At 49.8% G+C, this 24,959-nt stretch overlaps 1 protein-coding gene across 3 annotated transcripts in view; it reads left to right on the top strand.

Annotated features, from left to right (window-relative positions):
• Window positions 1–24,959, top strand: part of DIS3L2 (DIS3 like 3'-5' exoribonuclease 2) — a 195,849-nt gene that overhangs the window by 160,340 nt on the left and 10,550 nt on the right. For all 3 annotated transcript variants that reach the window (XM_072868187.1, XM_072868189.1, XM_072868188.1), the window contains one exon: window positions 24,371–24,554. In XM_072868187.1, coding sequence (XP_072724288.1) covers window positions 24,371–24,554 — 184 coding nt within the window. The remainder of the gene's footprint in view (window positions 1–24,370; window positions 24,555–24,959) is intronic.

The following is a 24,959-nucleotide window of genomic DNA, read 5'->3' on the forward strand; positions in this document are numbered from 1 at the left end:
ATGATGCAGTGCTCAGGGTCCCTGCCGTCCCAGACCCACCGAGGAGCTATAAATCCCTGTCAAGATTCATCCTGTTACGTAGGCCGTATTTGCAGGGCATTGTGATGCTTCCTTGTCCCCAGGTGGTTCTCCTTTAACATGGTTTTCCTGCTCCCTTAGCCTCCAGGTATTGGTCTCTTTTGTAGGTCCCCTCCTCATGTCGCAGACACCGCCTTTGCCGATAGACCAGCTTGCAGTTCACCAGTGAATTTAATTTTAATTCCTTGCTGCAGCTGGCGTTTGTGTCAGGATTATGAATTTGCAGTGGGGGCTTTCATGTTCTCTTCAGAGTAATTTCGAAACCCAGAGGAGCAGCATCTCGCATGAAAGCACTTAGAGACCTCTTACAAAAGCAGTGTTGGAGTATTGATCATTTTTTCTCTCTGGGGACCCGGAGTACTACAGATAGAGCTGCTGTGCAGTGTAGCCACTTGCGGGCAGCACCACACAACTCTTCAGGATAAGAAGTGAAAAATAGCTCCAGTTGAAAGGAAAAGTGGTGCCCCCTTTTATATAGAGATCAATGATGCCTGGTACATTGGATTATCACTTAAAACACCAGGACTTCAAATGCCAGGGTGCATGCACTCCTGATGCTGACAGGCTAGTGATATATAATGCTGTTTGGGTTACCAACCGAGCTCCTCTGTGCAATCTTTTCATAAGGTGAATGTAATATCTGCAGTGATGTACCCAATGTTACATCAGGAGAGCCAGCCTATAATTATGCTTGAATTGTTTGAACGGGTTATTTGTCACTAACACATTAGCTCACTCCATTTATTGCTGCCATTCAGGGCTGCAGCAGGTTTGGTGTAAACAGAGCTTGGGTGGAGGTTTGGGGGGGGGGTATTTTTCTGAATAGAGCAAAGCAGAATTGTTTGGGGTTTATTCTTTTTTGCTAGGAGACTTGTTGACTTAGAGTGTTAGGAACAAAGTATGTAAAGCAGCTGACACAGCATAACTGATTTGTTTTCAGAGGTACTTCCCAGGTGTAGAGCTCATCTGTTGGACTTTAGCATGGACCTGGTTGCTTTGCAATGAGCTGGCAGGTTTATCGTAGTATGTTTTGCTCCTTATGAGAAATTGAGGCTTGCAGAGTGGGTTGTTTGTACAAGGAGCTGCTTGCTGCACAGCTCACACAGTTGCTGGATGCCTGACCTGCCTTTAATAAATTGTTTCATGGCATGCATCCCAGTGAAGCAGCACTGCTTGTATTGGTGTAAAGGAGGTGGTCGTCTCCCCTAATGGCATCTGATTTTCTGGTTAGTAATCAGCAAATATGTGCTCTGCCCTACTTTGACCTGCATGGCCAGAAGTCTACTCTTGTTTGTCTTGCCTGGCAGACTGGGATTTCATGGGGGAAATCCATATACGTGTAATCCCTTGACATCACAGGCTTGGACGGATGCTGTCTAGTAGCAGTTATTCACCTGAAGCTTATGAAATGCCTTGTTTAGATTTCAGATCAAAATAAAATTAATTCCATTTCCAGAAATGGATCTGCCAGCCAATGTCAAATTCTCCAGGGTAAGATTTTCACTTTATGGTGCCCTGTTCGACAAGGTGGCTTAGCTGGGACGAGGTATGTCCCACTGCACTGCAGTTCTGTTTCTGCAAGCATTGCCCAAGTCTTGTTGGATTACAGGTAGCTGAGCTGCCCTGTGACTCTCCTGGTGAGCTGTGGGAGGGTTTATCTGCCTTTGGAGGCCACAGAAAAACATCAGAGGCAGTTGGGGTAAATAAGCCTGTATTTTCATTAGGTGGTATTTTCATACCACCACTTTCATTGTAACCAGCCCCTGGGTCTGAGACTAAGCCAGCCTCCCCTGGCCTTAAAACACTACCCAGCTCTGGTGGAAGGTGTGCCTGTGTGGATGAGAATGGGATTGGAAGCAAAATGCAAGCCAGGGTGTGAGTTAGTACTGCCCAGAAGATATGCTCTACAAAAGAGAAGACTAAGCAGGTTGGAGTTTTTCTTATGATACCGTGTCTTGGTTTTTGTTTGACTTATTGGCACTAAACTTTACTCAAGTCAGCAGGTGATGTATATCCTTCACCTGCCAAAGGGTAGGCATTGGAGTTGGCCAGGCAAGGCTGGTGAATTATTCTGTCACCGTACGTGGAGATAAACCCGTCCTCCTGGTTTTGGCATTGGTTCAGTGTACGGAAAATTGTTCAGGAGAATTAAGTCTGGAGGTTGACCTTTAAAACTTCAAAAGATACATAATCCTTCCTGCCTAAGGCATGAGTTTGGTTTTCTGTATGCCACAACCAAAGGCTGCTGGGACGTATGCTGCAAAATAGCCTCTGTCACTTGAGACTTTGAGGAGCAGCGAGTTGTTCTTTCCTTGCAGAAGGGACCCTGTGGCCATTTCTAGCTGAGGAAGAAGGGCTCTTGCAAAAGGCTCTGCCCAGATACTGCTTAGCTGCTTTTCTTGACAACAGACCTGCCTCCTCCTGCCACCCTGCTGCTTAATAACAGGTTTCCAATCCGTCAGTGCTGTAGAAATAGTAACTGCCAGCTCCTTGGAGTGTCAGTGCCATGTGGGGGCTGCAAGTGGAAAAGGTGATCAAGGAAACCTGCCTTTCCCCTGAGCAAGCAGATGGGGTTTGAAGATGACCTGACCCCTTCCAAATGAACATTTGAGGCTTTCTTTGGTGTCCTACACAACATCCCACATCGACTGGTAGATCCCTCTCTTAAATCCTTGTGGGGTACCAGAACAGTCAGTGTGTGCTCCCACCCTCAAGGGGGAGGAAGGACTGGGCTCTTAAACCCATGTGAGTGCGCAACCTCCCTGCTCTCCCTGGGTTGAATCAGGGGAGTTTGTTGTCTTACCTGTTTCAGAGTGTTTGCTTGGAGAGGAGCTGTAAAACCTCCTTGTGTCAGTGTTAGGTGTCTGGGTATTCGGTGGCAGTCAAGTAGGTGAGAAAATCAGCTGCAATTGTAATTGAGTCAGAGGTGCTGTCTCCATGTATCATCCCTGGAGATCTGTTTACGTATCCATTTGCTTAAGAATATGTTTGGAAGCCCTCATCAGCATTTCAGCACCATTTCCCTGGCCTATATATGTCTGACTAGTGCCAAAGGCAGTTGGACTAGAATTGCTAACCTATGGATCTGGGTTTTCTTAGTAGCCCTGAATCAGACGAGTCTCTGATCAGCCCTTAGGTACATGGGAGAGGACAGGTCTGACGTTGGAAGGAGTGAATAGTCCTCCTTCCACAAGAAGCACCTCTCAATTTCACCTTGAACACAAGTCACTGGATTGATTTTGTGTCCGGGAAGGCCCTCTCCTGAGCTGAGATCTGTCTAGAAAATCTCCAGACCCCGTAGCCATTCCTCTCCCAGCAGGATTTCTAGGCATACTTTTTCATAACAAATATGGAAGAGGAGTCCTTGTTTTGGCTTAGTCTCTGTGTCCTCAAATGTATAGTCATGGTACAGAGCAACTTCTCTGCCAGGTATAGGTTTTGCTGTCTGCTCTGTGATGTTACAAGCAGGGAGCACTGGCACCAGTGGGCAAGTACATGTGCCGCCTTCTTTTGCTTTGTTAGGATGTGCTTTAGGTACAAACTAATGGTGGAAAGTTGCATGCAGTGGCAAGCAGTGAAGTAAGACCAAAGATGACGAAGGGGATGCTGAGTACTTGGAGCATGTGTTGTGCTGGCAGTGTTGAAGGATGCTCTGCTTGGAGACAGACCTTCCAGTCCCGCTCGCCAACCTGCTGTTTGATCTGTGCTTTCTGCCTGGAGAGAGCGAGGACTTTCAGTTTGCCGTGGGCAGGACCTCTACGGTCTGTTCAGCACTAAGTACCTTCGTTCCCCAGGGGATCGGCAATGTAAGCTGGAGTAACCAGGTGGATTGTCAGCCAGCTGGGATTGCTCTCTTGTAAAGAGCTACTGGCTGAAAGCTGAAGCATGCAGACTAGAAATAAAGCATGCATTTGAAAGGCAAGAGAGATTAATCACTGGCAAAATGTCCCAAGAGAAGACCAGGGAATTCTCCGTCTCTCAAGGACAAGTGCATTTCTGGGAGGTGTTTTAGACCCTACAAGTCAGTGGATTTAACGGAGCAGTAGCTACCTGAAGCCCTCCAGACACAGGAGGTCAGCTGCTGGAATAATCCTCCCAGTCTTAAATTCCTGGCACACTGCTCTGTGTTAATGTAAAGGATCAGCGTTGCATTGACACTGCTCACTTCTTTGCAAAGCTGGGTTTTGCCAGCTGCTGGGCCTGGAAGAACAGGGCATTTGCTTTGAGTCCTGCCCCCTCTCCATGTACTCTGCCGAGCTGGGCATTCAGTGTACCTTATTGCTTGAAATGATGTCCTTACAAATCAGAAGGTGAGAGAGGAAGCATCTCTCCTTACCACCTCCTGAGCAGCAAGGGTGAGCAGTTCTACTTTTCCAGCTACTGCCGTGCTTTGCTCTGGGTCTTGCTGCTTTTTCAACTGTTTTTCCATAGTTCAGAGCAGCTAAATCAGTCTGGCAATGGACTCTGTTCCCTCCACACCTCTCTTGCTTCTTCTCCATCGAAAAAAGGAATTTCAAATCACAAGCATGTTCTGTGTGCTCAGCAACTCACAGTGTCAAGGTCACCCTGAGTGGGGTTCCAGTCACAGCTTAGCACTTTCACCTCTTTCAATTTGCCATGCATTAGTCAATCTGGAGCCTAATGGCTTTGTATCTTGGCTTTGCCTGTATTGTCTGAGACGTTTCCAGCAATGTAAGAGGATTTGGGCACAACTTCCTTTCAAGTTAATGGAAAGATCTTGCTTGGAAAGAACCTGCTTGAGGATCTGAGTGTACTTTGCATTAATATTTCCATTAATTTTAACGGGAGATGGTTCTAAATTCCTCAGATCAGCTTTGAACATGTTAAATTTTGTGTCCTTCACCTGCTTTGTCTAAAATGGGGCAGATGAGCAGAAGCACCCTTAAATGAGCAGCGTCATTATTGGCCAAGATGTCCTGCAAGTTTTTCGGCCTCTGTTGATCTCTCTGGCAATGTCCTGTTCTCTGGTGACCCCACTGGACCCCTCACCAGGTCGCCACATGCAGGGCAGGAGGTCCAGGGTCAGCTCCCAACTCAGAGGCTGTCCCTTGCATGGTCTCTGACAAGTCACGTCGTCTGTCTCTGCTCTACCGCCGTCTGTAAAGAAGAAAAGAGCAAGAGTCCTCTGGGACTTTTTTATTAGCATTTATAAAGCACTTTGCAATCATCAAACAGGAGAGAATAGACGAAAGTGAACTTCTATCGTTGCCACGCAAGTCTGTTACTGCAAAGAGGGGGTGGTTCAGCTCTGCTGCCTTGGGCGCGATTACCTGCCACACTTCGTTTGCCTGGTACGGGCAGGCCTGCCTGCCTGCAGGCGGTGTAGAGCCCCGCTGGGGTTTTAACCTGGGTAAGGTCTTGCGTGGCTTTACTGTTTCTGTGGGGCCGTGCTACTCTTGGCACTGGTCTCCTGAGCTGAGCAACTCGGTATCCCCTGCTTACCCTCCCTCTCTCCTTGCCCTCCTGCTCCTCTGTTAACTTTGATGCTTGAACACAGCAGTGATTAACTGTTACTGAGCATCTCTCACTGATCGGATCGCTGCTCACTCCTGCCTCATTCAGCAGAGCTCTTGCCTCCTTCTGGGCTGCCGGTAGATTATTTCTTTTAATCTCCAACTGAGCTGAGCAGAGACCGACATCCCGACTGCCCATCCCCCTGGTGAAAGCCAGCCCTGGCAGAGCTCTTGTACATGTTGCATCTCTGACATAATCTCATTTCGCTCACACAGTCCAGGTTAAACAGCCTGATGTAGTAAAAGAGTTGATGCAAACCCTACTCATCTCAACATAATCAGGTTAGCGAGCAGCTACACGTGCAGTTGTCCTGGCAGACAAGAAAGGCCACACTGCCTTGGCCCCACTGGAAGTACCCCTGGAAGGGACTTTGTGGTCAAAAAGGACCTAGAGAGGTGGGGAGGCAGCTCTGTTGCAGTAAAACAGGGCACCTCTTGGAGATGTCATCTTATTAATGAGTTTTTCATGCTTTATTTAAGCTCAGTGCTCATTTGCAGTCTTGCTGCCAGTCAGGCACCGTCTGGTGTGGTGCCACTTGCCTGGGCACAAGTGTCCAGGTTACAGGGGAGCAGGCAGGGTCCACCGTAATCAAAGAGATTTGGTGTGACTCGTTTGCAGTGTAAAGCAGGAGAGGCTGGGGGCAGGCTGCCCGTGCTCGCTCCCAGCCAGGCCAGCCCGGGGTCAGTTCCAGCCCCCAACAATTAGCGAGACAGATTGAATCTAGATTGATCTGTCTACTTTCACAGAGTGAGACGATTCCAGCAAGAAATTCTCCTTTCCCTCTGTCTCCGTGTTAAAAGGCAGGAGACCTTGTCAGATTTCTAGATAAATGGGAAGTACAGGGCAAGGTAGAAATAAATGTTGTGCTAATGCGTAGGAAGAATCATTAGGACAGAAGAGCATCGTCGATGCGGCCGGGCTGCAGCTGATCTGCATCCCTGTGTTGAAACTCTGCCTCGTGGTACGGCTACTGCAAAAGGCAGAATTCAACAAGGTCTCTGCTATTAATTGCACATTTGTAGCATGTTGCAGGGGAGTGCAGAGAGGCAGAATCTGGTTCAGAGCAAGAGTTTTTGGCACCGATAACAGCCTGGACCCGTGCAGTGATGTTTCCTTCAGGGAATTCATAGGAATTGCCTCTTGGTGCAGTTATTTGACAGATGCACTCAGGTCACTCAGATCTTTGCAGTCCCTATCCCCATCAAGAAAAAACTGAGGTTGTGGGACAGCAGAGAAGGGACATGTTGCTTCAGTGAACGTACAGGAGCAGGAGCATGGTGCTGAGCTAAGCTGGGGTTGATGGGCCACTTTGGGGATGAGTTTTTGGGAGGGTGAATGAAACAGTGAGGAGCAGCGGATCAGTCCCCAGTAGAAGCCGGTAGAGGAAGATCAAACATCTGCTTCATGCTGTGTATCACACCAGCCATTCCCAGGCTCCACAGTCAAAATATGGTGACACTAACAGGGACACTTAACTGAACGAGTGCTGGCCTGCCCTCTTTCTCAGCTGCATCTTCATGCTGTACTGTGATCAACAAGGACAGCAAAGAAACCAGAAAATTGGGCAGGGTATTTTCAAGGAGGGTAGTTAACCCTGAAGGGTGCAGTACTCTGATTCACGGCACGGCTCCACAAGCTGTTCTGCCCACGCAGCCAAGGAGGAGACCTTTGCAATGAAGGGATGTCTCTGTTGCACCCGGAGTGCTCAATTTTTCAAGGACATCGTAGAAAGCAGCCTGAGGAGTAAGACAGAGCACAACAGCCAAACCAGTTTGGCTTTGCACCACTGCAGAGAGCAGCATGCAGGCCTGGAGAAAACAACCTGCAAGCTGACTGGCCTCTCCAGAAAGCAGAGAGAGACAAAGGATGCTTGTCCTAAGATCCGTGGTGGGTGCAGCCATCCCCAAGCTCCCAAAAGTGCAAAGGGAAGCTCTCTTAGCTGGTGGGGCAGTGTGGCTTTGTGCCTGTTTATCCAGGGCTTTCGCCTGTACAGTGCCAGCACGAGAGCCGCTGCTTGTACTTGACAGCTCAGCTATTGTTGCAAAGTATGATTTAATAGCAAGACTTGATTACAACATGCAAATGTAGCTGCTGGGGGACTATCTCAGAGGTTTGTGGAGATTAGCTGTTAAATTGGCCAGTGCAAAAACATTATTAAGCAGAGAACATAATTACTCATCTTGTGCTTCTGTAGTGTGTAGAAGAGACAGATTTGTTTAAAAGCCAGCAAGTCCTATATAGAAAAAAGACTTGTGTAAATGCCACATCATGTACTACTGTATGTTGCAGCATATTTTATTAGAGAAGCAATACTTAATAACAACGTTTGGGAACTTGTGGAAGGAATCCATTATATTATTCTGCATCATAAAAGCAAACCTAATGCCTAGTCTGTGTGAAGGCTGTGCAGATATTGAAACATCTCCTTTCAGTGGTGGTTGATTGCTTTTATGGAGATTGTATCATATGGATATAAACAAATCCGGCACTTGATATGAAATCTGAGAGCACGGTTTTAGACTCACGCATCTATCTTCTATCCGTGCGTGTTCCCTCTGAAATGCATCAAGGTTCCCATTAACACCTTAAACGTGGAAAGTAGGATTAAAGTGAGACTGTCAGCACATACAAAATGAACATCTGGGTGTGCACTTGCTGTTATGTTTTTCCCTTTCAGTCCTAAGATAGTCTATGGGGTTGCTAGCATAAAAAGCTCGTGTATGTGCGAAGATGCGGGAGGAAGGATCGAGGTGTGGGGAGCTTATTAGTGCTGCAGACCTGGTTTTCAGAGCAGGCTGTGGTTCAGGGGTTTCCTCCTGCCTGTGGCTCTCAGTAGCACAGGCTGGGCTTGCAGGGAGCGGTGCAGTGGCAGCTAGAGGACTGAAGTCAGATGTAAAAGTGCATTTGGCTAGTCAAAGCCCCAGACAATTTCAGGAAAATCTTCTTTAACAGAAGAGTCAGGAGGGCTGAATTAGAGGAACAGCTTGTTCGTAACGGAGCGTAGTTCCTGCAGTCACAAGTGCTGGCAGGGGAGCAGGGTGATGCTGGCAGGGCCAACCTGCCGTGCCACAGTGGCTGCTGCTCGCCCCTGACTCACATCACTGGACACTTTCCCTCCAGCATCTCAGGCCCCCCAACAGATGCTCTGCTGAGGCTTCGCTTGTCTGAGCAGGAGGAAGTATACTCCCAAGCCTAAGTGGGGGAGATAAAGACTTCAAGGGTTTTTGATGGGAAACTCCTTGCCGTCCTTTTGTTGCAGCTCAAGAGCATTTGTACACCAGTAATTGCTCCCCAGGCTGGTTCCTGTGAGACTCAGAGCTGAATGTGAAGCTGCCGGCTTCTGCTGTGTGAACCTCAGCATCCCAGCACAGTGTGTCCCCATCACTCTAAATACGAATTGGAAGCCAGTCCTGCTCCCTCCTTTACAATGTGTCTGCGCACACGCAGGCACACTGCCTTGCTCCTTACCTGCTGTATACTGGTAAATTTACCACGGTTGGAGCCATCAGCTGTTCCAGGCAGTGAAGGAGGGGAAACGACTGCCTTGCTTGTGGCTGGGCTTGTTTTTGGCTCAGAGCCACGAAACACCTGAACCCTGAGAAAGCTGCTCACCCGCATCTCCTGGTGTGACTGCGGGGTGGCCGGGAAGAGCTCTGGCTGCGTCCAGCAGCAGCATCTCCCTCCTTTTGTTATTCAGTGCCAAAGGGTAATCCTAAAAATACCTGTGAGCAGCTTGCAAGCCACAAGTGTCAGAGCGGGCAGCTCTGCAAAGGTCTTGTGTCACCAGGGAAGGGAGAATGGCGCATCTCATCGTCACTGAGCATGAAGGAATGGTACCTGCAGCTGGGTGCTGGGAGTGGGTGGGAGCAGGGGCCGGATCTCGGCAGGGGAGACCAGCTGAGGGTGGATCAGCCCTGTCAGCAGCGGAGCAGAAAGGGACACAGAGCAGTGTGAGCTGAAATGCTGAGCTAGGGCACGCTTAGTCCCTGCACAGGCACATCTCAGTTACAGCTATTTTTGTATAATGATCTTTGATAGTTTGTAATGAAGCCAAGCAGTGGGAGAAACCACATAGCAATATTTCATATTAGTTTTGCCCCAATTATATGAGGGCTATGTGTATTCAAGCTGTCCGTGTCTCCCTGAACACATGCACACTTTCAGGCTGCATATCCAATGATCAGTACTGATAAATGCAGTAAACTTCACGTGGTGGTAGAGTTACAGCAGGAGTCTCTGATAGCCAGAGAGGAGGCAGAAGTGATGCATTCCTCTGTTAAGTTCCTTTTTTTGTGTGTACAGCTTGGTTGTACAACAGATCTGAATGTTAAATGGCTGATAACCTGTTTTCAGAGTCTGGAGTGCAAGAAGTCATGTGTGTGATCCTCTTCTCTGGCAGTAGTGGTGCTGCCTACGGGAGATGCCCTTAGCTGCAAACTAAGGTACTATAGGAAGCGCTGCAGTAGCTCTTGCTTCCATGAATGACAGAGTTTTACTGCACTGAGCTGAAAAGCACAATTTGAGGCAGGACCTGCTCCTAACTAGTCCTTAGAGTTTGCAACTGCTGCTCTGAAACCCTGGGCTGGAATAAGGCTGTGATAATTAATGGAGGTTGAAGTGCTCCTTCTGCCTGTGAGCTGGTTGGAAATGGAAAAGAAGAACCTGTCACAATTGTGACTGGCTCTAAACTGCTGTCAGGCTCTCCTCCTTCCCTTCCCCTGCCCCAAGTGGAAAATTGTATTGGAAAGCAGCAGTTAGAGCACTTAAATCTTTCCACAGTTCATTTCAAGCTCCCTTTCTTCTTCCCAGCCATTCCCAGGCCAGTTCGGGGCGCGGATGGGAGACTGCGTCTCTGGCTGAAACTTGCAGGATGTTAAATAACAATGGGAGAGTGGCTTTCAGAGAGGGTACGATGTGCCTGGATTGCACGTACCATGAGCTGTATTTCCCATGCCTTGACATCCAGCCCATCCATGCATTGCTCCTGAACTGCTTCCTTTCTATATGGGATCTATCTCGGTGTGTTATGGAGCAAGCTCAGGCTGAAATGGGGTTGGTACCACTCCTGCTGCGGAGGAACATGCTCCAACGAGCATTCACAGAAGTTGCTGGTGTCTGTCTGTCCAGACAACAGTAAGTGAGCACGTGAAATGTGGGCAATAACAGAAGCTGTTGTACCCCCTGTGGTGGGTTACCAGGTTCACGTAATCCCTGCCCTTTCCTGGGGACTCGGATTGTCTGTTTTAACTAGCGTGTGTGTCCCCTTTCTCTTAACACCTCTTGGCACAATCACATTGCTGCTGCAGGCAGTGGTTCTGAGTGGTTTTGTCCCCTGCTGAAACTGGTTAGCGAAGGGCATTTGATGGAGTTTCACTGGCCTTCTCCCCCGCTGTCCAGATTTAAGAGGTTGATCAGTTGGAGGAAGCTCCCAAAGCTTTTACTCTGATGTTATTGAATAACTCTTGGTAGAGAGCTGGGCAGCTGTTTTGGTGTCAGACTTCAGGAAGGACATGGCACTGCATTTGCCTTCCCCAAGTGACCTCAATATGTTCCTACCCGTGTGACCAGAGCATCAGGGACCTACTGGAGGCAGCAGTCATCATGGCCACTTGCTCTTCTCCCATCCCACAGTATTTTCTGAGCTTGGGAAGGACAAGGGAGCTCTCTGCTTAGTCTGAGCTTGGAGGTTGCAGTGCAGTGCAGCCACATGGGCTGTTTCAGACTGGCACTCTCAGATTTGCAAATGACTGACCCAGCATGCAGATCTGGTGGTCAAACAGAGGTCTAGGATCCAAGTCATTCACATTTGACTGCCAAGTATGAAGGCATGATAAACTAGGTTGCCCGGGAGGAATATGACTGGTTGGGGTCCAACCACCATAAGAGATCCAGCCACGGAGGTCCTTCTGTGCCAGGGCTGGAGCCACAGTTGCACTTCCAACAGCAAGGCCCTTGCAGGTGGTGACTTGCCCTGGTGATTCCAATGTGGACTGACAGATTTGGGCACTGGGAAAGGGGATGGGCATTGCTGTCCAATCCAGGATGGTGATTTAGAAACAAAAGGCAGATTTAACGTTGTGCTTCCTTCTTCTAAATGGACAGAGCTATCCTGTTCATTCAAGGGTTAAGCAGTCTGAGAGATGCAGCACCCAGAGCCAGGTATCTGTCAGGCCTGAACTGGAGGCTCACCAAAACATGAGGATATATGGTTTTATTTCTGTTTTGTCATTTGGAGATTACTAGTCAATGTCTGTAGGACAAGAAAGCTCCGGGGCATCTTAGGATATGCCCCATGTTCCAAGAGAGGTTGTTGTTTTGGCTTTGCAACACTCATATGCAAAGGCAAGAACTGATGCCTGAAATGCTCCTTTTCTAAAGATTAAAAGGCACTGCCAAGGCTCTGCAAGATGACAGTGTTGCAAATCTTATCACGATCCAGTGCTGAGATCTGTTGGTTTCAGCAGCGCAAATATGCTGACAGATCTGTGTGTCTGCTTTTTGGTGATGGTAGATTTTTTCAGGAGATTGGTCTGTGCTGCTGAACTCTGGTTGTAGCTTCCAGTTCAGAGCCTGGAAGGTAACATTGCAAGAGTTCTTCATCACACCTGGGTCTCCATATTAACCAGTCTTTCCTTGATCTAGTAAAACTCTGGCCCAAAGGAGCAGTTTCATGGTATCATGGTGGATTTAGCTTTGGTTCCTCTGCTCTTAGATGCAGCTGAAGGACCCATAAAAGTCAGTGGAGGAACTAGCAGGAGTAACCAGGTTAGCTCACTGGCTGTGACAGCCAGGGACTGAGACATTTGCTACCTTCACCCAGCAGTGTGTGAAGTTTTGCAGACCTCAGTGTGAACAGAGCTTGTTTTCTCTTTTATACGATCTCAGCAGAGGGACTGTGATGTGAAACAAAATCCTTTCTTACTAATCGAACTCTGGAGAGTCATCATATCCATCTCTGGGCTTTAAGGACATGATTCTTCCTTGCTTACAGCAGTAGGTCCTTTGCCACCCATCCTTACCTATTATGGTCTCATTGAAACTACCTCATCTATCCTCATCTGTCCATCTGTCTGTAAGTAGCTCCAGCTGGAGGCAAACAGCCTTCTGTCACCAAACCGTGCACCCTCCTCTCTGACAGCAAGCGTGCCGTTCAACACCCGCTCCCATGCCACTTGGCTTTCTCCGTTGTGTGCCGAATTCCAGTAGAATGTTTAGCTGTTTCTTCTCAATCCCATTGCGTAAATGAGGCTAATTTCAGCCTGCTGTGATGTGTGGGCTCGCTGGAACGTGACTATAAATCCAGACCTGAACATTTTCTTGTAATGGACGGGGTGGTGAAATTGCATTGCTGCCTTTAACCTCAGGCTGTCCTTAGACCAAGCCAGACTCTTCACAACCCCTACGCCAGTAAATCAAATATCTTTTGAATCGATGCACATAAAAGTCAAGAGAGAGAAGTTACAGATGGAAAAGACCTATTGTACCTTGAATCTGTCCCACTGCAGAGGGGGTAAGGCGCTCTCAGGAATTTACGGCGTAGCTCCAAGCCTGCCCGCTGAGGCCAGGCAGGGTGAGAGTAGTGCCTGGGGGAGACGTGGGATGGGGGGAGACTGCCTAAATTTCCTGCAGCTTTTCCATCCTGCTCATCTCTTTGCATTTCATTCCCTTAGCTTTATTTTTGGGAAAGCAAGCTGTTGTTGATTGTATATTCAACAAACCCGATACGTTAATTCTCCTGCTCATTGTTTTTCACTCAGGGCTGTGCCTGACTTTTCTTTAGAAGCATGTTTTTCTCACCTAATATTTAGTTTAAGATTGTAGGAGCTGGGTATAAAACCTTCTGGGACGTTTTAATCTGCCAAGAGGCTGCCTGAAAACAGAAGTTATCCAGAGTATTTCAGTAGTCCTTATTTAGAAAACTTCACCCCCAAATCCTGTGTTGCCCATTTCCCTTTCATCCCCTTTGCCAACTTTTATTAGTTGTTTTAACCCCGATCTGCTGTCCATGTCCCCCGTACCTTGCTCCCCTCCCCCTAGGGTTTCCATGTCTTTGAAAGTCCTGGTAACCAGAAGGTTCATGTGTTATGCTTCGCAATCATTTCAGACCAAGAATAATACAGCCAGAGCCAGCTGGATCCCTCACTCCGTATTGATACAACTATTCCCCTTAACCTGCCCACACTCCGTGCTACAACTGCAAATCTGAGGTTGAACCGGAGCGGTGACGGACAGCGCTGTGAGCCCTGCTCCACGGCCACGGCCCTGCCTGGAAAGTACCCCCAGCAGAGCGTCCCACAGCCAGGGAGCAGCTGCGTTTGGGTGTTGTCCACTGGGGGCCTTGCTAGGTTGAATGTGTTTTCCTGACACAGATCTCAGAACCAGTGGTCCTGCTGGTTGCTCTAATTCCATTGATCTGCAGCCAGTTTCTCCTGAGCAATCATTCTTCAGCAAGGCCCTTGCTAAAGGCTGGCCAGTCCGGGTTATTGCTCCTCCTGGAGTTCTCTTCCTATGAGCCCAAACAACACTTATGAGCGTGGTTAAGGACTGGAACAGGGACCCAGAGGGGCTGTGAGATAGTTGACATTGGAGATTGCTAGAACTCAACTGGAAAAGGCCAACCGGATCCAACTTCAAAGTTATCCTGCATTGAGCAGGAGGTTGGACCAGAGACCTGCAGCAAAAGAGGGCATTACTTAGCAAGTCGCTGCCTGGCTTCCACTTCATGAACATCAGGGTGTACACATCGGGTTGTCGTGCCACCACTGCCTTTGGCTGCCAGCTTATTTAGATTACTTTCCATGGTTTTAGTCTTTGAAACTTTTTTGGCTAGCTTTTGTTGTTCATCTCTTCATGAGCTTCTGCAGGCTCCTGCTTGTTTGTCCCTGGGTCACATCCTGGTTGGTAGATGGATGTTCTCCCCAGTCATTGGCCATCTCAGAGTAAACTTCCAGCCTGGGATATTCATCCCTTCTTTATTTCCCCCTTGTCCATCAGTTTCTCTCCTGCTTTGGGAGTAATCAACTCTTCAATGCCAGGAAAGCCGGGAAAAAGCAAAGCCAAAGACTGAAAGGAGAAACGCACACAAGGAGTGAGTGTCTCCTCAGCGGGAGTGTCTGGGAGAGCATTAGCTGGTGAGGAACGTGGTACAGGAAGGCCGGTTCTAGCAGTCTGTGACTCCCTACGGCACTATCAGATCTCCGGGTGATTAACTGTTTGTTTCTCCCTTACTGAAAACTTGTCTCAGATTAAACCACCGTAATAGAAAGCTCAGGTTCTGGAGCGATCCCAAGTGTAGGTTAATATTTACAAGCTATCAGCTTCAGGTTTTATCTCCATCCCTTGCTGGCACTGAGATAAAATCCTTTTAAAAATCCCTTTTGATCTTTCTGGTTCATGACATGGCTTTAGTAAGACACTTTCCGTATGAAACTGGCAAATGTCTTAATGGAAATGTAGGTTTTTCTCATCCTTTCGGGGACTAGTAACAGATGAGGAGCCCCCTACGTACAAGGGGCCATGGCGTTATAATGGAGCAGAAGTGATGGACAGTATCTCTGCAGGATACTTGTGCTAGGAAATGTCAGAATGTTATTTCTGCCTCAATGGCTTAAGATCATCTGTTTACCTAATGGACTTACATTTGCATTTTGCAGGTGTTGGGTTAATATTAATGTGTTGTCTGAATTGTTAATATTCCTTCATTTCAATGTTACATTAATGAAGGCTGCAGGGGATAGAAAAAAGACCTGACTAATTAATTAAATGGGCAAAAAGCATCTTTAACTTACCATCGTGCTGCCCTTTGCTTCCACCTAATGGGTCTTGGCATTTCTGGTCAGCAGCCATGTAACACGTGCTGCTGTATGGAGCACTCAGCAACGGACTTGCTAATTTTTCTGACCCGTAAATCACTTGCGTAAACTTTTAATGGTGAGGAAAAGTGCCTTTCATTCCTGCTTCCTCCTTTCAGTGGGAAATGCAGGCTGATAACAGGCGGTGCTGGCCTGATGTGTGGGGCCGGAGACTTTCCTGTCAGGAGAGGGGCTGTCTGCATTTCTTCAGGAATTCTTTCCATTCCCCTCTTAGCCAGACTCTGGATGACATTAATATTATGTGTCCATGAGAGTATTCTTGTCATAAGCTCTGCTTTTGGAGCCAGTGGCGTATCAGGCTGTACGTCTCCGGAATGTGGACTGCCAGTCCGCTTTGGGCACCGGTTGGGGGGGTATCTCCCCGCTCCTCTGCACCGTCCCAGACCCAGCTTGGCTCTGGGCTCTTCTGCCCACCGGCAATTCCCACGGGCCAGAGAAAACTGTTTTGGGTCCCTGCTGTAGCCCTGGGCAGCACCCCTGCTCGGGAGCATCCTAATGCATTCCCGAAAGTAAGGCTTGCCAGCCCAGGTGGTGATTGCCCCCGTGAGACCCGTTAGCCAAGCACACAGCATTGAGTTATGTGCATTAATGGTCACTGCTTATCCCTCCCCTGTGGCTCTGCGGAGAGGGAGCAGGGCCCTGGCCATCATAGCTCCCTCTGAGAGACGAGATCTCAGTAAGCTGGTGGCTCCCTGGAAAGACAAACCAGATCTGATACGGATCCATGGGGAGCTGGGCTGGGATTCCCAGCCGCTCAGCTCCTGGAGCTAAACGCAGGGATTGCAAACCCTTTCAGTGCTGACATTGTCTTCCCCACGGAGAAATGCTTCGGCAGGCTGAAGGGGTTGTGTTTTAAAGGAGGACATTTGAACAGCGTTGTCACTTGGTTGCTGACATCCAGCATGAGTGGGGAGGTCTGTACAGCAGCGGCAGCAGTGGAGGCATTTCTAGGAGGGGGTAGATGTGGGGCTGTGTGCCCACGCTGGGCAAACGGCACTCTGCAGGCTTCTTTAGGGCTCGTGGAAAAAGGGGTTTCTTGACCCAGGAAGGCCATTCCTGGAGGGAGATCTTCCTCTGTCTGTGATGCTGAGGGTGAAGTCCTCTGCTCCGGGCTCGAAAATGTGATCATTCTGAGAAAATTGTGGAGAACACGGGAGCTGGGACCGAGGGAGCCTGCTGAAGTTGCGCCTGCGTGTCCTGTGTGGCCCAGCACGTGGGTGCAGGTCTAAGCTTTCATCCCTGGCCCGCGGCAGCTGAAGACGCTGTTTTGGCACAGAGGGGCACTTCAGCTTCATGCCAGGAGTCTGAAGGTTGTCACCAATTTGCATGAAAAGAAGCAGACTGCAGTCATATTAACATTTAATGAAGAGGCGCAGCCCGCAGAGACTGCGTCCTCTGCAACACTCGCTCTTCAGTTCGATGACTTTTTCTTTGCCACTTGGATCAAGACAGGATGGAGGGTGGTGGGACGGACAGGCGTTGCCTTTATCCCTTCCATACAACTCACAGATGAGGTTGAGGAGCTCCAGGCCAGGTGGGGAGCATTTGCCATCCATGCAGCCGAGCGCCAATAGGTGCCGGAGGCCCCACGACTGACTTGTGCTGTCTTTGGCACCCTGACGTCTGGCCTGACGTCGTGCTGCCTGATTAAGTCAGCTCTTTTATGTAACGGGGCTGCAAGGTGGTGTCGATATTTTCAAAGGAACTTAGGCAAATGGTTGAGGTTTTTCTAGCGGCCTAAATCCCTGTGTGCAAACCCAGTACATCAGGCTTTAAGCAATTAATTCCTAATCATGCTGAATGCCTTCAGTAGCCCAGCTTTGGTATTGAGAGCTTAAAACAGTTTTCCACCGTACCGCAGTTAATTTGGATAAAGCAAAGAGAGTGGTCTCATGGCATTCCCAGCCTCAAGGTGTGAGAGTGGCCAGTAAGTGACATTTGTATTCAGAAAACCCTCCCCTGCATTTGTGTTGTAGGCATCTATTACTGGGAAGGCACCATAGCTAATAAAAAGGGCATTCATTATACCCCGAAAAGGGAGTTCATTAGAGGGAAAAGCCATTCTAGCTTAGTAAGAAATGAATCTAAAACTGCCTCAGAGCTGCTATTCTCATCAAGTTTCAATGTTAACAGTTTTATCCAAGAGCTAATTGAGCAATCTCAGAAAGTGGAGTAATTCCATTATTTAGCTCTGCTTTGTTCAAGGGTACTGCTAGCTGCGAAAGGAGCACAAATGACTTTCATCAAGCCAGGAACCGCCAGCGTTCTTGCCTTTTACTACTTTTTATTTCAAAAAAAAGTAGGGCTTTTGGGCTTTTGGCAACTGTTGTTGGCAAAGGGAGCTCCACACCAACATTGCAAGGCTCATATATAACACCGCGATCCAATTTTTTGGATAACGGGATTTGATTTTCATAACTCTTCAAGCAGCAGTGCTGTTCAGGAGTGCGTGGCTGAAGATGCTCCTGTTCGTTGGATAGGCAGAGCGTCACCAGGAAGACAGTACACCGTTCTTGCAGCATTTTGCATGGAAAAGAGCCATCGCAAGTGCCGGTCCAGCTACTCGCCAAAGAGCATGATTCTGTCACTGGCTGTGCTCTCAGGAGATGCGGGATTAGCTCATGTTGCTTTTAGAAGAGCTTTTATAGAAACCTCTCAAGTTCCTTTGCTTCATGGAAGAGCTGTAATCAAAAATAAACGTACATGATTTAAAGAAAAGAAGAAAAAGTCGTACCACATCCAGCATCTTTGGACTTAAGGCTTTGGAGAGAGTTTGTTGGTTAAACTGTGGTGCTGTTTCTTTACCGTTTTCCTTCAGCTGATACTGCTGCTGCTGTTTGATGTGCACAGGACTGTTTGCAGCCTTTTGTGGAAGGTGACTTTCTCTTGGTGAATGCAGCAGGATTTAGAGTCCCATTCCCAGGAGGTGGCTGTAGATCTCTTGTTTGTTATGAGATTGCACTGCAGCGATAATCCCCTTCAAGCCAGCAGAGAGCGAGGGCTGTCAGCGATGTACTGCCCTTAGCAAGGGGTCGTATATCCATCAGTGCCTTTAGAGCCCTCTCAGACACACACAAACAGATCAGGGCTTCCTTTTTGCAGTACTAGCCTCCCATGGCACTGTTTGGTTCAAACACAAACCAATTCTGATGCCTTCAACGGTCACCTGTCCTATTCCTATTGGGATCCAGCATGGAGCTGGACACCTGAGGCAGACACGTAGCTATAGGTTGAGAAGCCAGAGGCCTTGACTGCTGGTTGAAGCACAAACCCATGCTGAGCCGGGATAGTAAACCCACCTGGAGAGGGAAAGGAGTTTGAACAGCAAAAGCCTTGTTCCCTGTGCAGGAGGGAGCAAGTGCCGTGATGGGGAGACAAGATTGAGAGGAGCAGATGGGATTTTGTAATGGGATAGCGGAAAGAAGTTTGGTAACCTTTGCAGAAATTATTTGGTCACATTTGGCTCAAGTCTGAGATGCTGGAAAGATGCTGGGATTTGCCTGGTGGCAGCTCACCCGTCCGGATGGACCACCATTGGAAGAGGGCTCAGACTGCAGCTCAGGATGGTTCAGCTCTGTCCCTTTGGGAGCAGGTTTCCACAATGAGCTACACATGAAGAAAAGACCAACTTCTCCAGTCTGTCAAAAGCAAAAAACCCTCTGCCATGGGAGAGCTACATGGTGGTTTGGGTTTATCTCTGAGTCTACACCTCAGCTATGAGAACACTTCCAATGCCTGGATACACCCAGTGGTTACATCTTGCAGGAGGGGATGGGGGTGAAGAAGGCGGCATGGGGGAAGAGCTGTGCTCATCCGTTCAGCCCTACCTCGCTGCCGTTTGCTCTGAAGCCTATGGGTCTGTTACACTGGTAGAACAGCAGATGTTTTAATGCTGCTTTGTTTTAACCAAGCTGCCTGCCTCGTTCCTGCACTTACTGGATTGAAAACAAAGTACTCCTTGTCTCTCCCTTGCAGTGAACCTTGCTTAGCTAATGTCATTTGTCAAGTTAATCAGGGAGAGTGGGCACTTCTATGGCTGCTGTATAGCCTGGCCGCATTGCCATGGAGACAAGCAGCCAAACAGCCATTTTACTTGCCCAGCTTCACTCTGCAGAGATTTGGCATGAGAAGCCAATATTTTATTTGCCGTCAACCAACCAACTTGCTGAGTAGTTTTTCAAGGTTACTATCAAGAGATTGGAAAGGGTCTAGCTAACCTTTTACAGAGCAAATAGTAATGCTGCTACTAAAGCAATTCCAGGGTCTGAATGTGCAGTTCCTCTTCTTGCATCCCACGGATGTTTGGCTCTGGTAGACGCTGTGTGAGAGGATTTACACCGCAGTAGCTTGGGTTTGGGGCTGCCATCGAGGTGTCATCAGTCCTCATCAGCTGGATGGTTTCATAGGTGGCTATTTGCCTGCAGGAGCCATGACCATCATTTAAGGTACTTTGAAAAGCACCAAGTCCTGTGTTTAAGAGCATCTCAGGAGCCTGAAAGCTCCCCGACAGTCGGTGGGATTTAGGAGCTGGCATGCCTCAATCATGTTTGAAACACAGAGGCGAGTGCTTTTGAAAACAGTACACTCCGGCTGACCTCTTGCATAAGGCAGGCTATAGAGTTTCACCCACTAAGTCCTCCACCGAACCCATAACTCATAAGCAAAATCTGGGTATTGAAAGAGCCGGCAGAAGACGCTTATGCATGTTACAGAGCTCACAAGCCGTCCCGCCCCTCCCTCTCCTCCCTCTCACATGTGCACACGTTAAATGATGCATTGAACAGGTTTGGAAACGCTCCCTCCTGCTGCCCCGGTGAGCAGGACAGCCAGGATCTGGAGGCACCTACGGGAGGGACAGCCACCTGCTAACCCCCAGCCCTCTCCGCAGGACGGTGGAGGAAACCTCGCATCAGCACAGAAAGGGCAAAAGTTCAGATCAGATTGTTTATGGGATTTTATGGAGTCAGGAGCCAAGGATAGCTCAGCTAATCCAGAGGAAACTGTAGCGATGGCGTTAGAATGCATTTCACATGGGATTCATTCAGTGCGCGTTCAGATGGACCAGTCTTTCTGTCTCCATTTTTTTAGCCATGAAATATTTTTCTTTGCACTCCCGTCTGCCAGGCACACCAAGCCAAGCTCCGAGCTAGGCTGTTTTAAGAAAAAAAAAGAAAAAAACCCTCTTGTCGTTTGACCTGCTGGCGAGTTAGCAGGGCTTCAGTGCGGCTCCCAGGAGCGCCAGTGCCAGGCACTGGTCTGGCCCCCAGCTGCTGCCAGCCAGCCTCTGCTCCCGCCTGCCTCAGCATCCATTGCTTTTTTTCCGAGCCGCGGCGTAGTGCGTGCCGAGTCGAAGCCCTGGTGAGGACACTAGCTAAAAGTGCAGCTAAAAGGCCATGTGGGGAGGGCAGGAAGGCAGCAGCTTCTCTGTGCCCTGCTGCTCCTCAGCACCTGAAGCCACGCCGGCTTTGTGGGCTGTCCCAGCCCTGGCTCATCCTCTTGAGTCTCCAGTGTCCCGTGTAGAGTCTCAGCGTGAGCCCCATATGGAAATAAGGTTTTCCTTTTAGGTGCAGTGAGACCGCCATGTTAAGCTGTTCGTTGCAGATCTTGGCTCCCTCCTCGTGTCCTGAGCCGCAGACCCCGTTCCCCTGCAGAAGAGGTGACCTGGCTTAACTCTGAGCGCAGATGCCAGCTCCTTCACTGTCCTCAGCCCTTTCCCTCTGACCCTGGCAGGCTCTCACATGCTCCAGATTAACCCAGCTGTGACCTGTCCCTTCTGGAAGCTGCTTTTCCCTCTCTGGGGACTAAATCTCGATGTTTGAAACAAACCTGTCTAGGAGTTAGCACAGAGCAGCCCCACGCTGTTCATCTCTTTCATGCTTGCAGAGCTGCTGCAACAGGGTGTGTGTGCGGGAGCAGCTCTGTGACCCCTACGTGATCCAGACCTGGAAAGGACTCTCCATCACTGCAGGGTGTTTTGGCATCAACCCACAGGGCAGTGAGCCTTCCTGGGCCACCATGGTTTGTTAACCTGAGCTGACACAAGCCAGTCCATTGGGTCCTGGGGCTTCTCTTCCCCCTGGATACAGGGCAGTGTCCAACCTCACCTGCATTATCTGCTCCTCGGACGCACAAACCGCAGCCGTGTCTCGCAGAGTCAACCCCTGCCTTTGGGTGATTGAGCAAGATGAGTAGCTTTTCAACTCTGAATATCTGTGGTTGCGTCCTGTGCACCCTGTCATGCGTGCAAAGTTCCTGGGTGCTTCCTGATAAGATTTTCCTGCCCACGCGGTCAATCCAACCATGTGCTGGGTACCTCCTCTTGATGGAGGCTGTCTTGGATGCTGTCTGGGGGCTGGTGCTCCAGGTGTGGACATGTTGAAGGGAGAGAGGATGGGGTTTTGCAGAGCAAAGCGGGAAGTACGTGCTGTTAGTTTTCCTTTGGGGGTAAAAGCATCCCTGGCAGGAGGGCGCTCAGGTGTTAGCTTCAAGTCAGTGCTACCTGCAACATCAGAACAAGGATATCTTCAGGAAAATGTAAAAGCCCCAAGCCCCAAAATGGTAAAACAAAATACAGAACTTAATAATCAGGTGGAAATTGCATCCAGCCCAAAGTGTCAGTGGAGGTAAGAGGTAAAGGCTTCACGCTCTAGTGCGCAACGGGAGCAAGAATGGCAGGGGCTGCTTGAGCACTCGCTTACAGTGTTTGTCTCTAGGACGTGAGATAAGCACGTTGTGCCTGTGACAGAGAAGAGATGCTGTTCCGGGTGTTTATTGATTTGTCTTTAAAAATGGGTTTGCACCACACTCCGTATAGGCCACGTTTCAAGGGAGGCACAGGAACTCCATGGCCAGCCTTTGCCCACTTGTGCATCTGTGTAGCTGGCGCCAGTGCTGGAAATGTCTCCCTTTTTCTTTGCACCAAAGCCCGCGGGAAGGTGAGGTGCTGCCTTTCGCAGCCCGCGCTCTTTGCTGTGCCTCGCTGTGAGCTGGCTTGGGCAGAAAGGGTTTCCCAGGTATGAGTGTGGGCCGGCACAGTCTCGCACGTGTCCTCAGGCCACCGTTCCCCACGTGCCATCTGCAAGTGCGTCAGCTGGGTGAGAGCTGGTGGGTCCACCCACACCCAGGAGATGGGGATGGCCATGCCATAACCCTCTGGGTGCCACTCCCTGCCCTGCCTCCCACGCCTGGGTGCTGCGCAGCCAGGGTGCCCAGCACCCCTGGCCCATGCTGTCCCGCAGCCCCCCAGTGCAGGTGGCCATAGAGGGACCGATGTTGCCATCTGCTGGCTTAGCTGCACAGGAGCAGCAAGAGCTTGGCTCAACCCTCTTGGAAGTCACCCATCACAAGCGTGTACGGACCCTGGACCCTGCTCCCACGCCGGGCTGCGGGCGCATTGCCCACCCCCTGACCCAGCCCTTGGCCTTCTGGTAGCATCTGCCCATCAGCAGGTGTTTAGGGGACAGGATGGGTGGCCCATTCACACTTAGGCTGTGCTGCTCCCCACCCCTTCCCACCCTGCCCATGCGAGAGGGTGTCCCTCCTGCCCTCCCTGCGGGTTCTGAAGTATTGGCCTCTGGCACAACACACTCTGGGAGAAACCACGAGGCTCTTATTAAGGGAACTCCTTGCCATTAAAGATGAACGTTTCCACCACTGATTATCACTGGTCAGGTGCTTATTCCTCCTCTGGGCTTGTCTTTATTTCCTTTCTCTTTTGAGTTCGTGGCAAGTACTCCCAGGCTGGGAATGTATCGCTGCTGTAGCAAGTACCCCAGGAGCACAGCACCATGCACATCTCTCCTGGCCAATCCTCCCAGCGATGGCCAGGGCCAGGAGCTGCAGACCACCAGCTCCAGACTGGGTTCCCCAGCTAGCCCTGCAAGATCACTGCTTTGCCTTCAGGAGCGATGCGGCTGAGCTGGCGTAGTCAGTGACAGCTCGCTCGGGCTTTGCTGAGGGTGGACATCTCAGAGGATGAGGTTACTTCTGTAAATCTATTATCTTTTTTGGCAATTAGCACCAGTTAGGAGCCCTGGGGATACATGCAGAAAAGAGCAGGAAGCCCAGTTAAGCACATCTCTCTGCTTATCTAAGCCCAGTTAAACAAATCTCCTGTGGCAGAGCCCTACAGCTGGTAGCACAATTCATAAATGCTCCAAAGACGATCTCTAGCACTGGGATTGCTTTTCTTTGCAGTGTGTAGCCCCGGAGATTTCCGTTCAATGCGTGTACATTCAGAAGCAGAAGTGGGGGGGCTCACCCCAGCCTGGGGTACCCCCAGCAGTCTGCAGGTCACATGGAGGAGCCCCCAGAGTCCTTGCATTGCCTGGATGCCGGGGGCAGCCCCGCAGCAAGCTGCGCTGGTGGTTTGCACTGCCCAGGGGCCACGCTGCATCTTGCTGTGGGTGGAAGCCCAGCGTGAAGGCTGGGCTCGGTGGCTGGGCTTGACCACACATGTTGAGCCCGGGATGGGGGAGCGAGCAAGATGCTGTTTTCTCTGGCCCGGGAAGACAGCGATGTGTGTTTGTTTTCCATGCTATCTCTCGCACAGCGTTTGTTTTGCTTGTCGAGCATTTCAGGAGATAAAATGACCTAAAGGGAGATTATTTTATCCTAATTTAAGCTGTCAACTTATCACTGACTTCTGCTTGTCTGCGCCAGCAGGACAGCTTGCTCTGAGTCCGCAGGGAAACCTCAGCTAGAAAGTGAGAATTTGGAGGGGGATTTGCTTCAGTCTCACATCTAATCTTTGCTTATAACAGCAACTATAAGCTGCTCCCCCGTCCCCCTGTGTCGTATTAGTTCCCGTCACTATGGACTGGCTTGGCGTCTCAGGGGACTCCCCTCTCTAACTGGGGCCCGGGGTTGTTTTTCTTGCACTGCAGGCTGGTGGAAGAGTTCATGCTGCTCGCGAACATGGCCGTGGCCCATCAGATCTACCGCTCCTTCCCGGAGCAGGCCCTGCTTCGCCGCCACCCCCCACCCCAAACTAAGCTGCTGAAAGACCTCATGGAATTTTGCAACCAAGTTGGCCTTGACATTGACTTCAGCAGCGCAGGGACCCTGCACGTGAGTGGCCTGGCCTGGCGAGGAGCAGGGCCATGGGGGTGAAGGGTGGGCAGCTGTGTGATGGCATGTTTACAGCAACACGTGGTTTATTCCCTGTTCCCCTCTACCCAAGCAGAGCTGACAACTATCCCATGCCAAAACAAAACACCTTCCTCACTTGCTCTTGACCCCACCAGTGCTGGGCAAGGGTGGCCCAGCCTGTCCCTGTCAGCCGTGTTGTGCACAGAGCTTAGAGCAGGGCGAGGAGGACTTTGCAAGTTACCCCAGCGCTGCCCTCTCGGCAATGGGAAGGATGTTTCAGTGCAGAGGCACTCGCTGGAACACCCATGTTTCTTTTCTCTGCCTTCTCGACAGGTCCTGGGCAGGGCATTTGCTCTGTACCACAGAAGCAGTAACTCTGCAAGG

The sequence above is a fragment of the Ciconia boyciana genome, chromosome 7 (assembly GCF_034638445.1).
Source record: "Ciconia boyciana chromosome 7, ASM3463844v1, whole genome shotgun sequence".
Taxonomy (NCBI): domain Eukaryota; kingdom Metazoa; phylum Chordata; class Aves; order Ciconiiformes; family Ciconiidae; genus Ciconia; species Ciconia boyciana.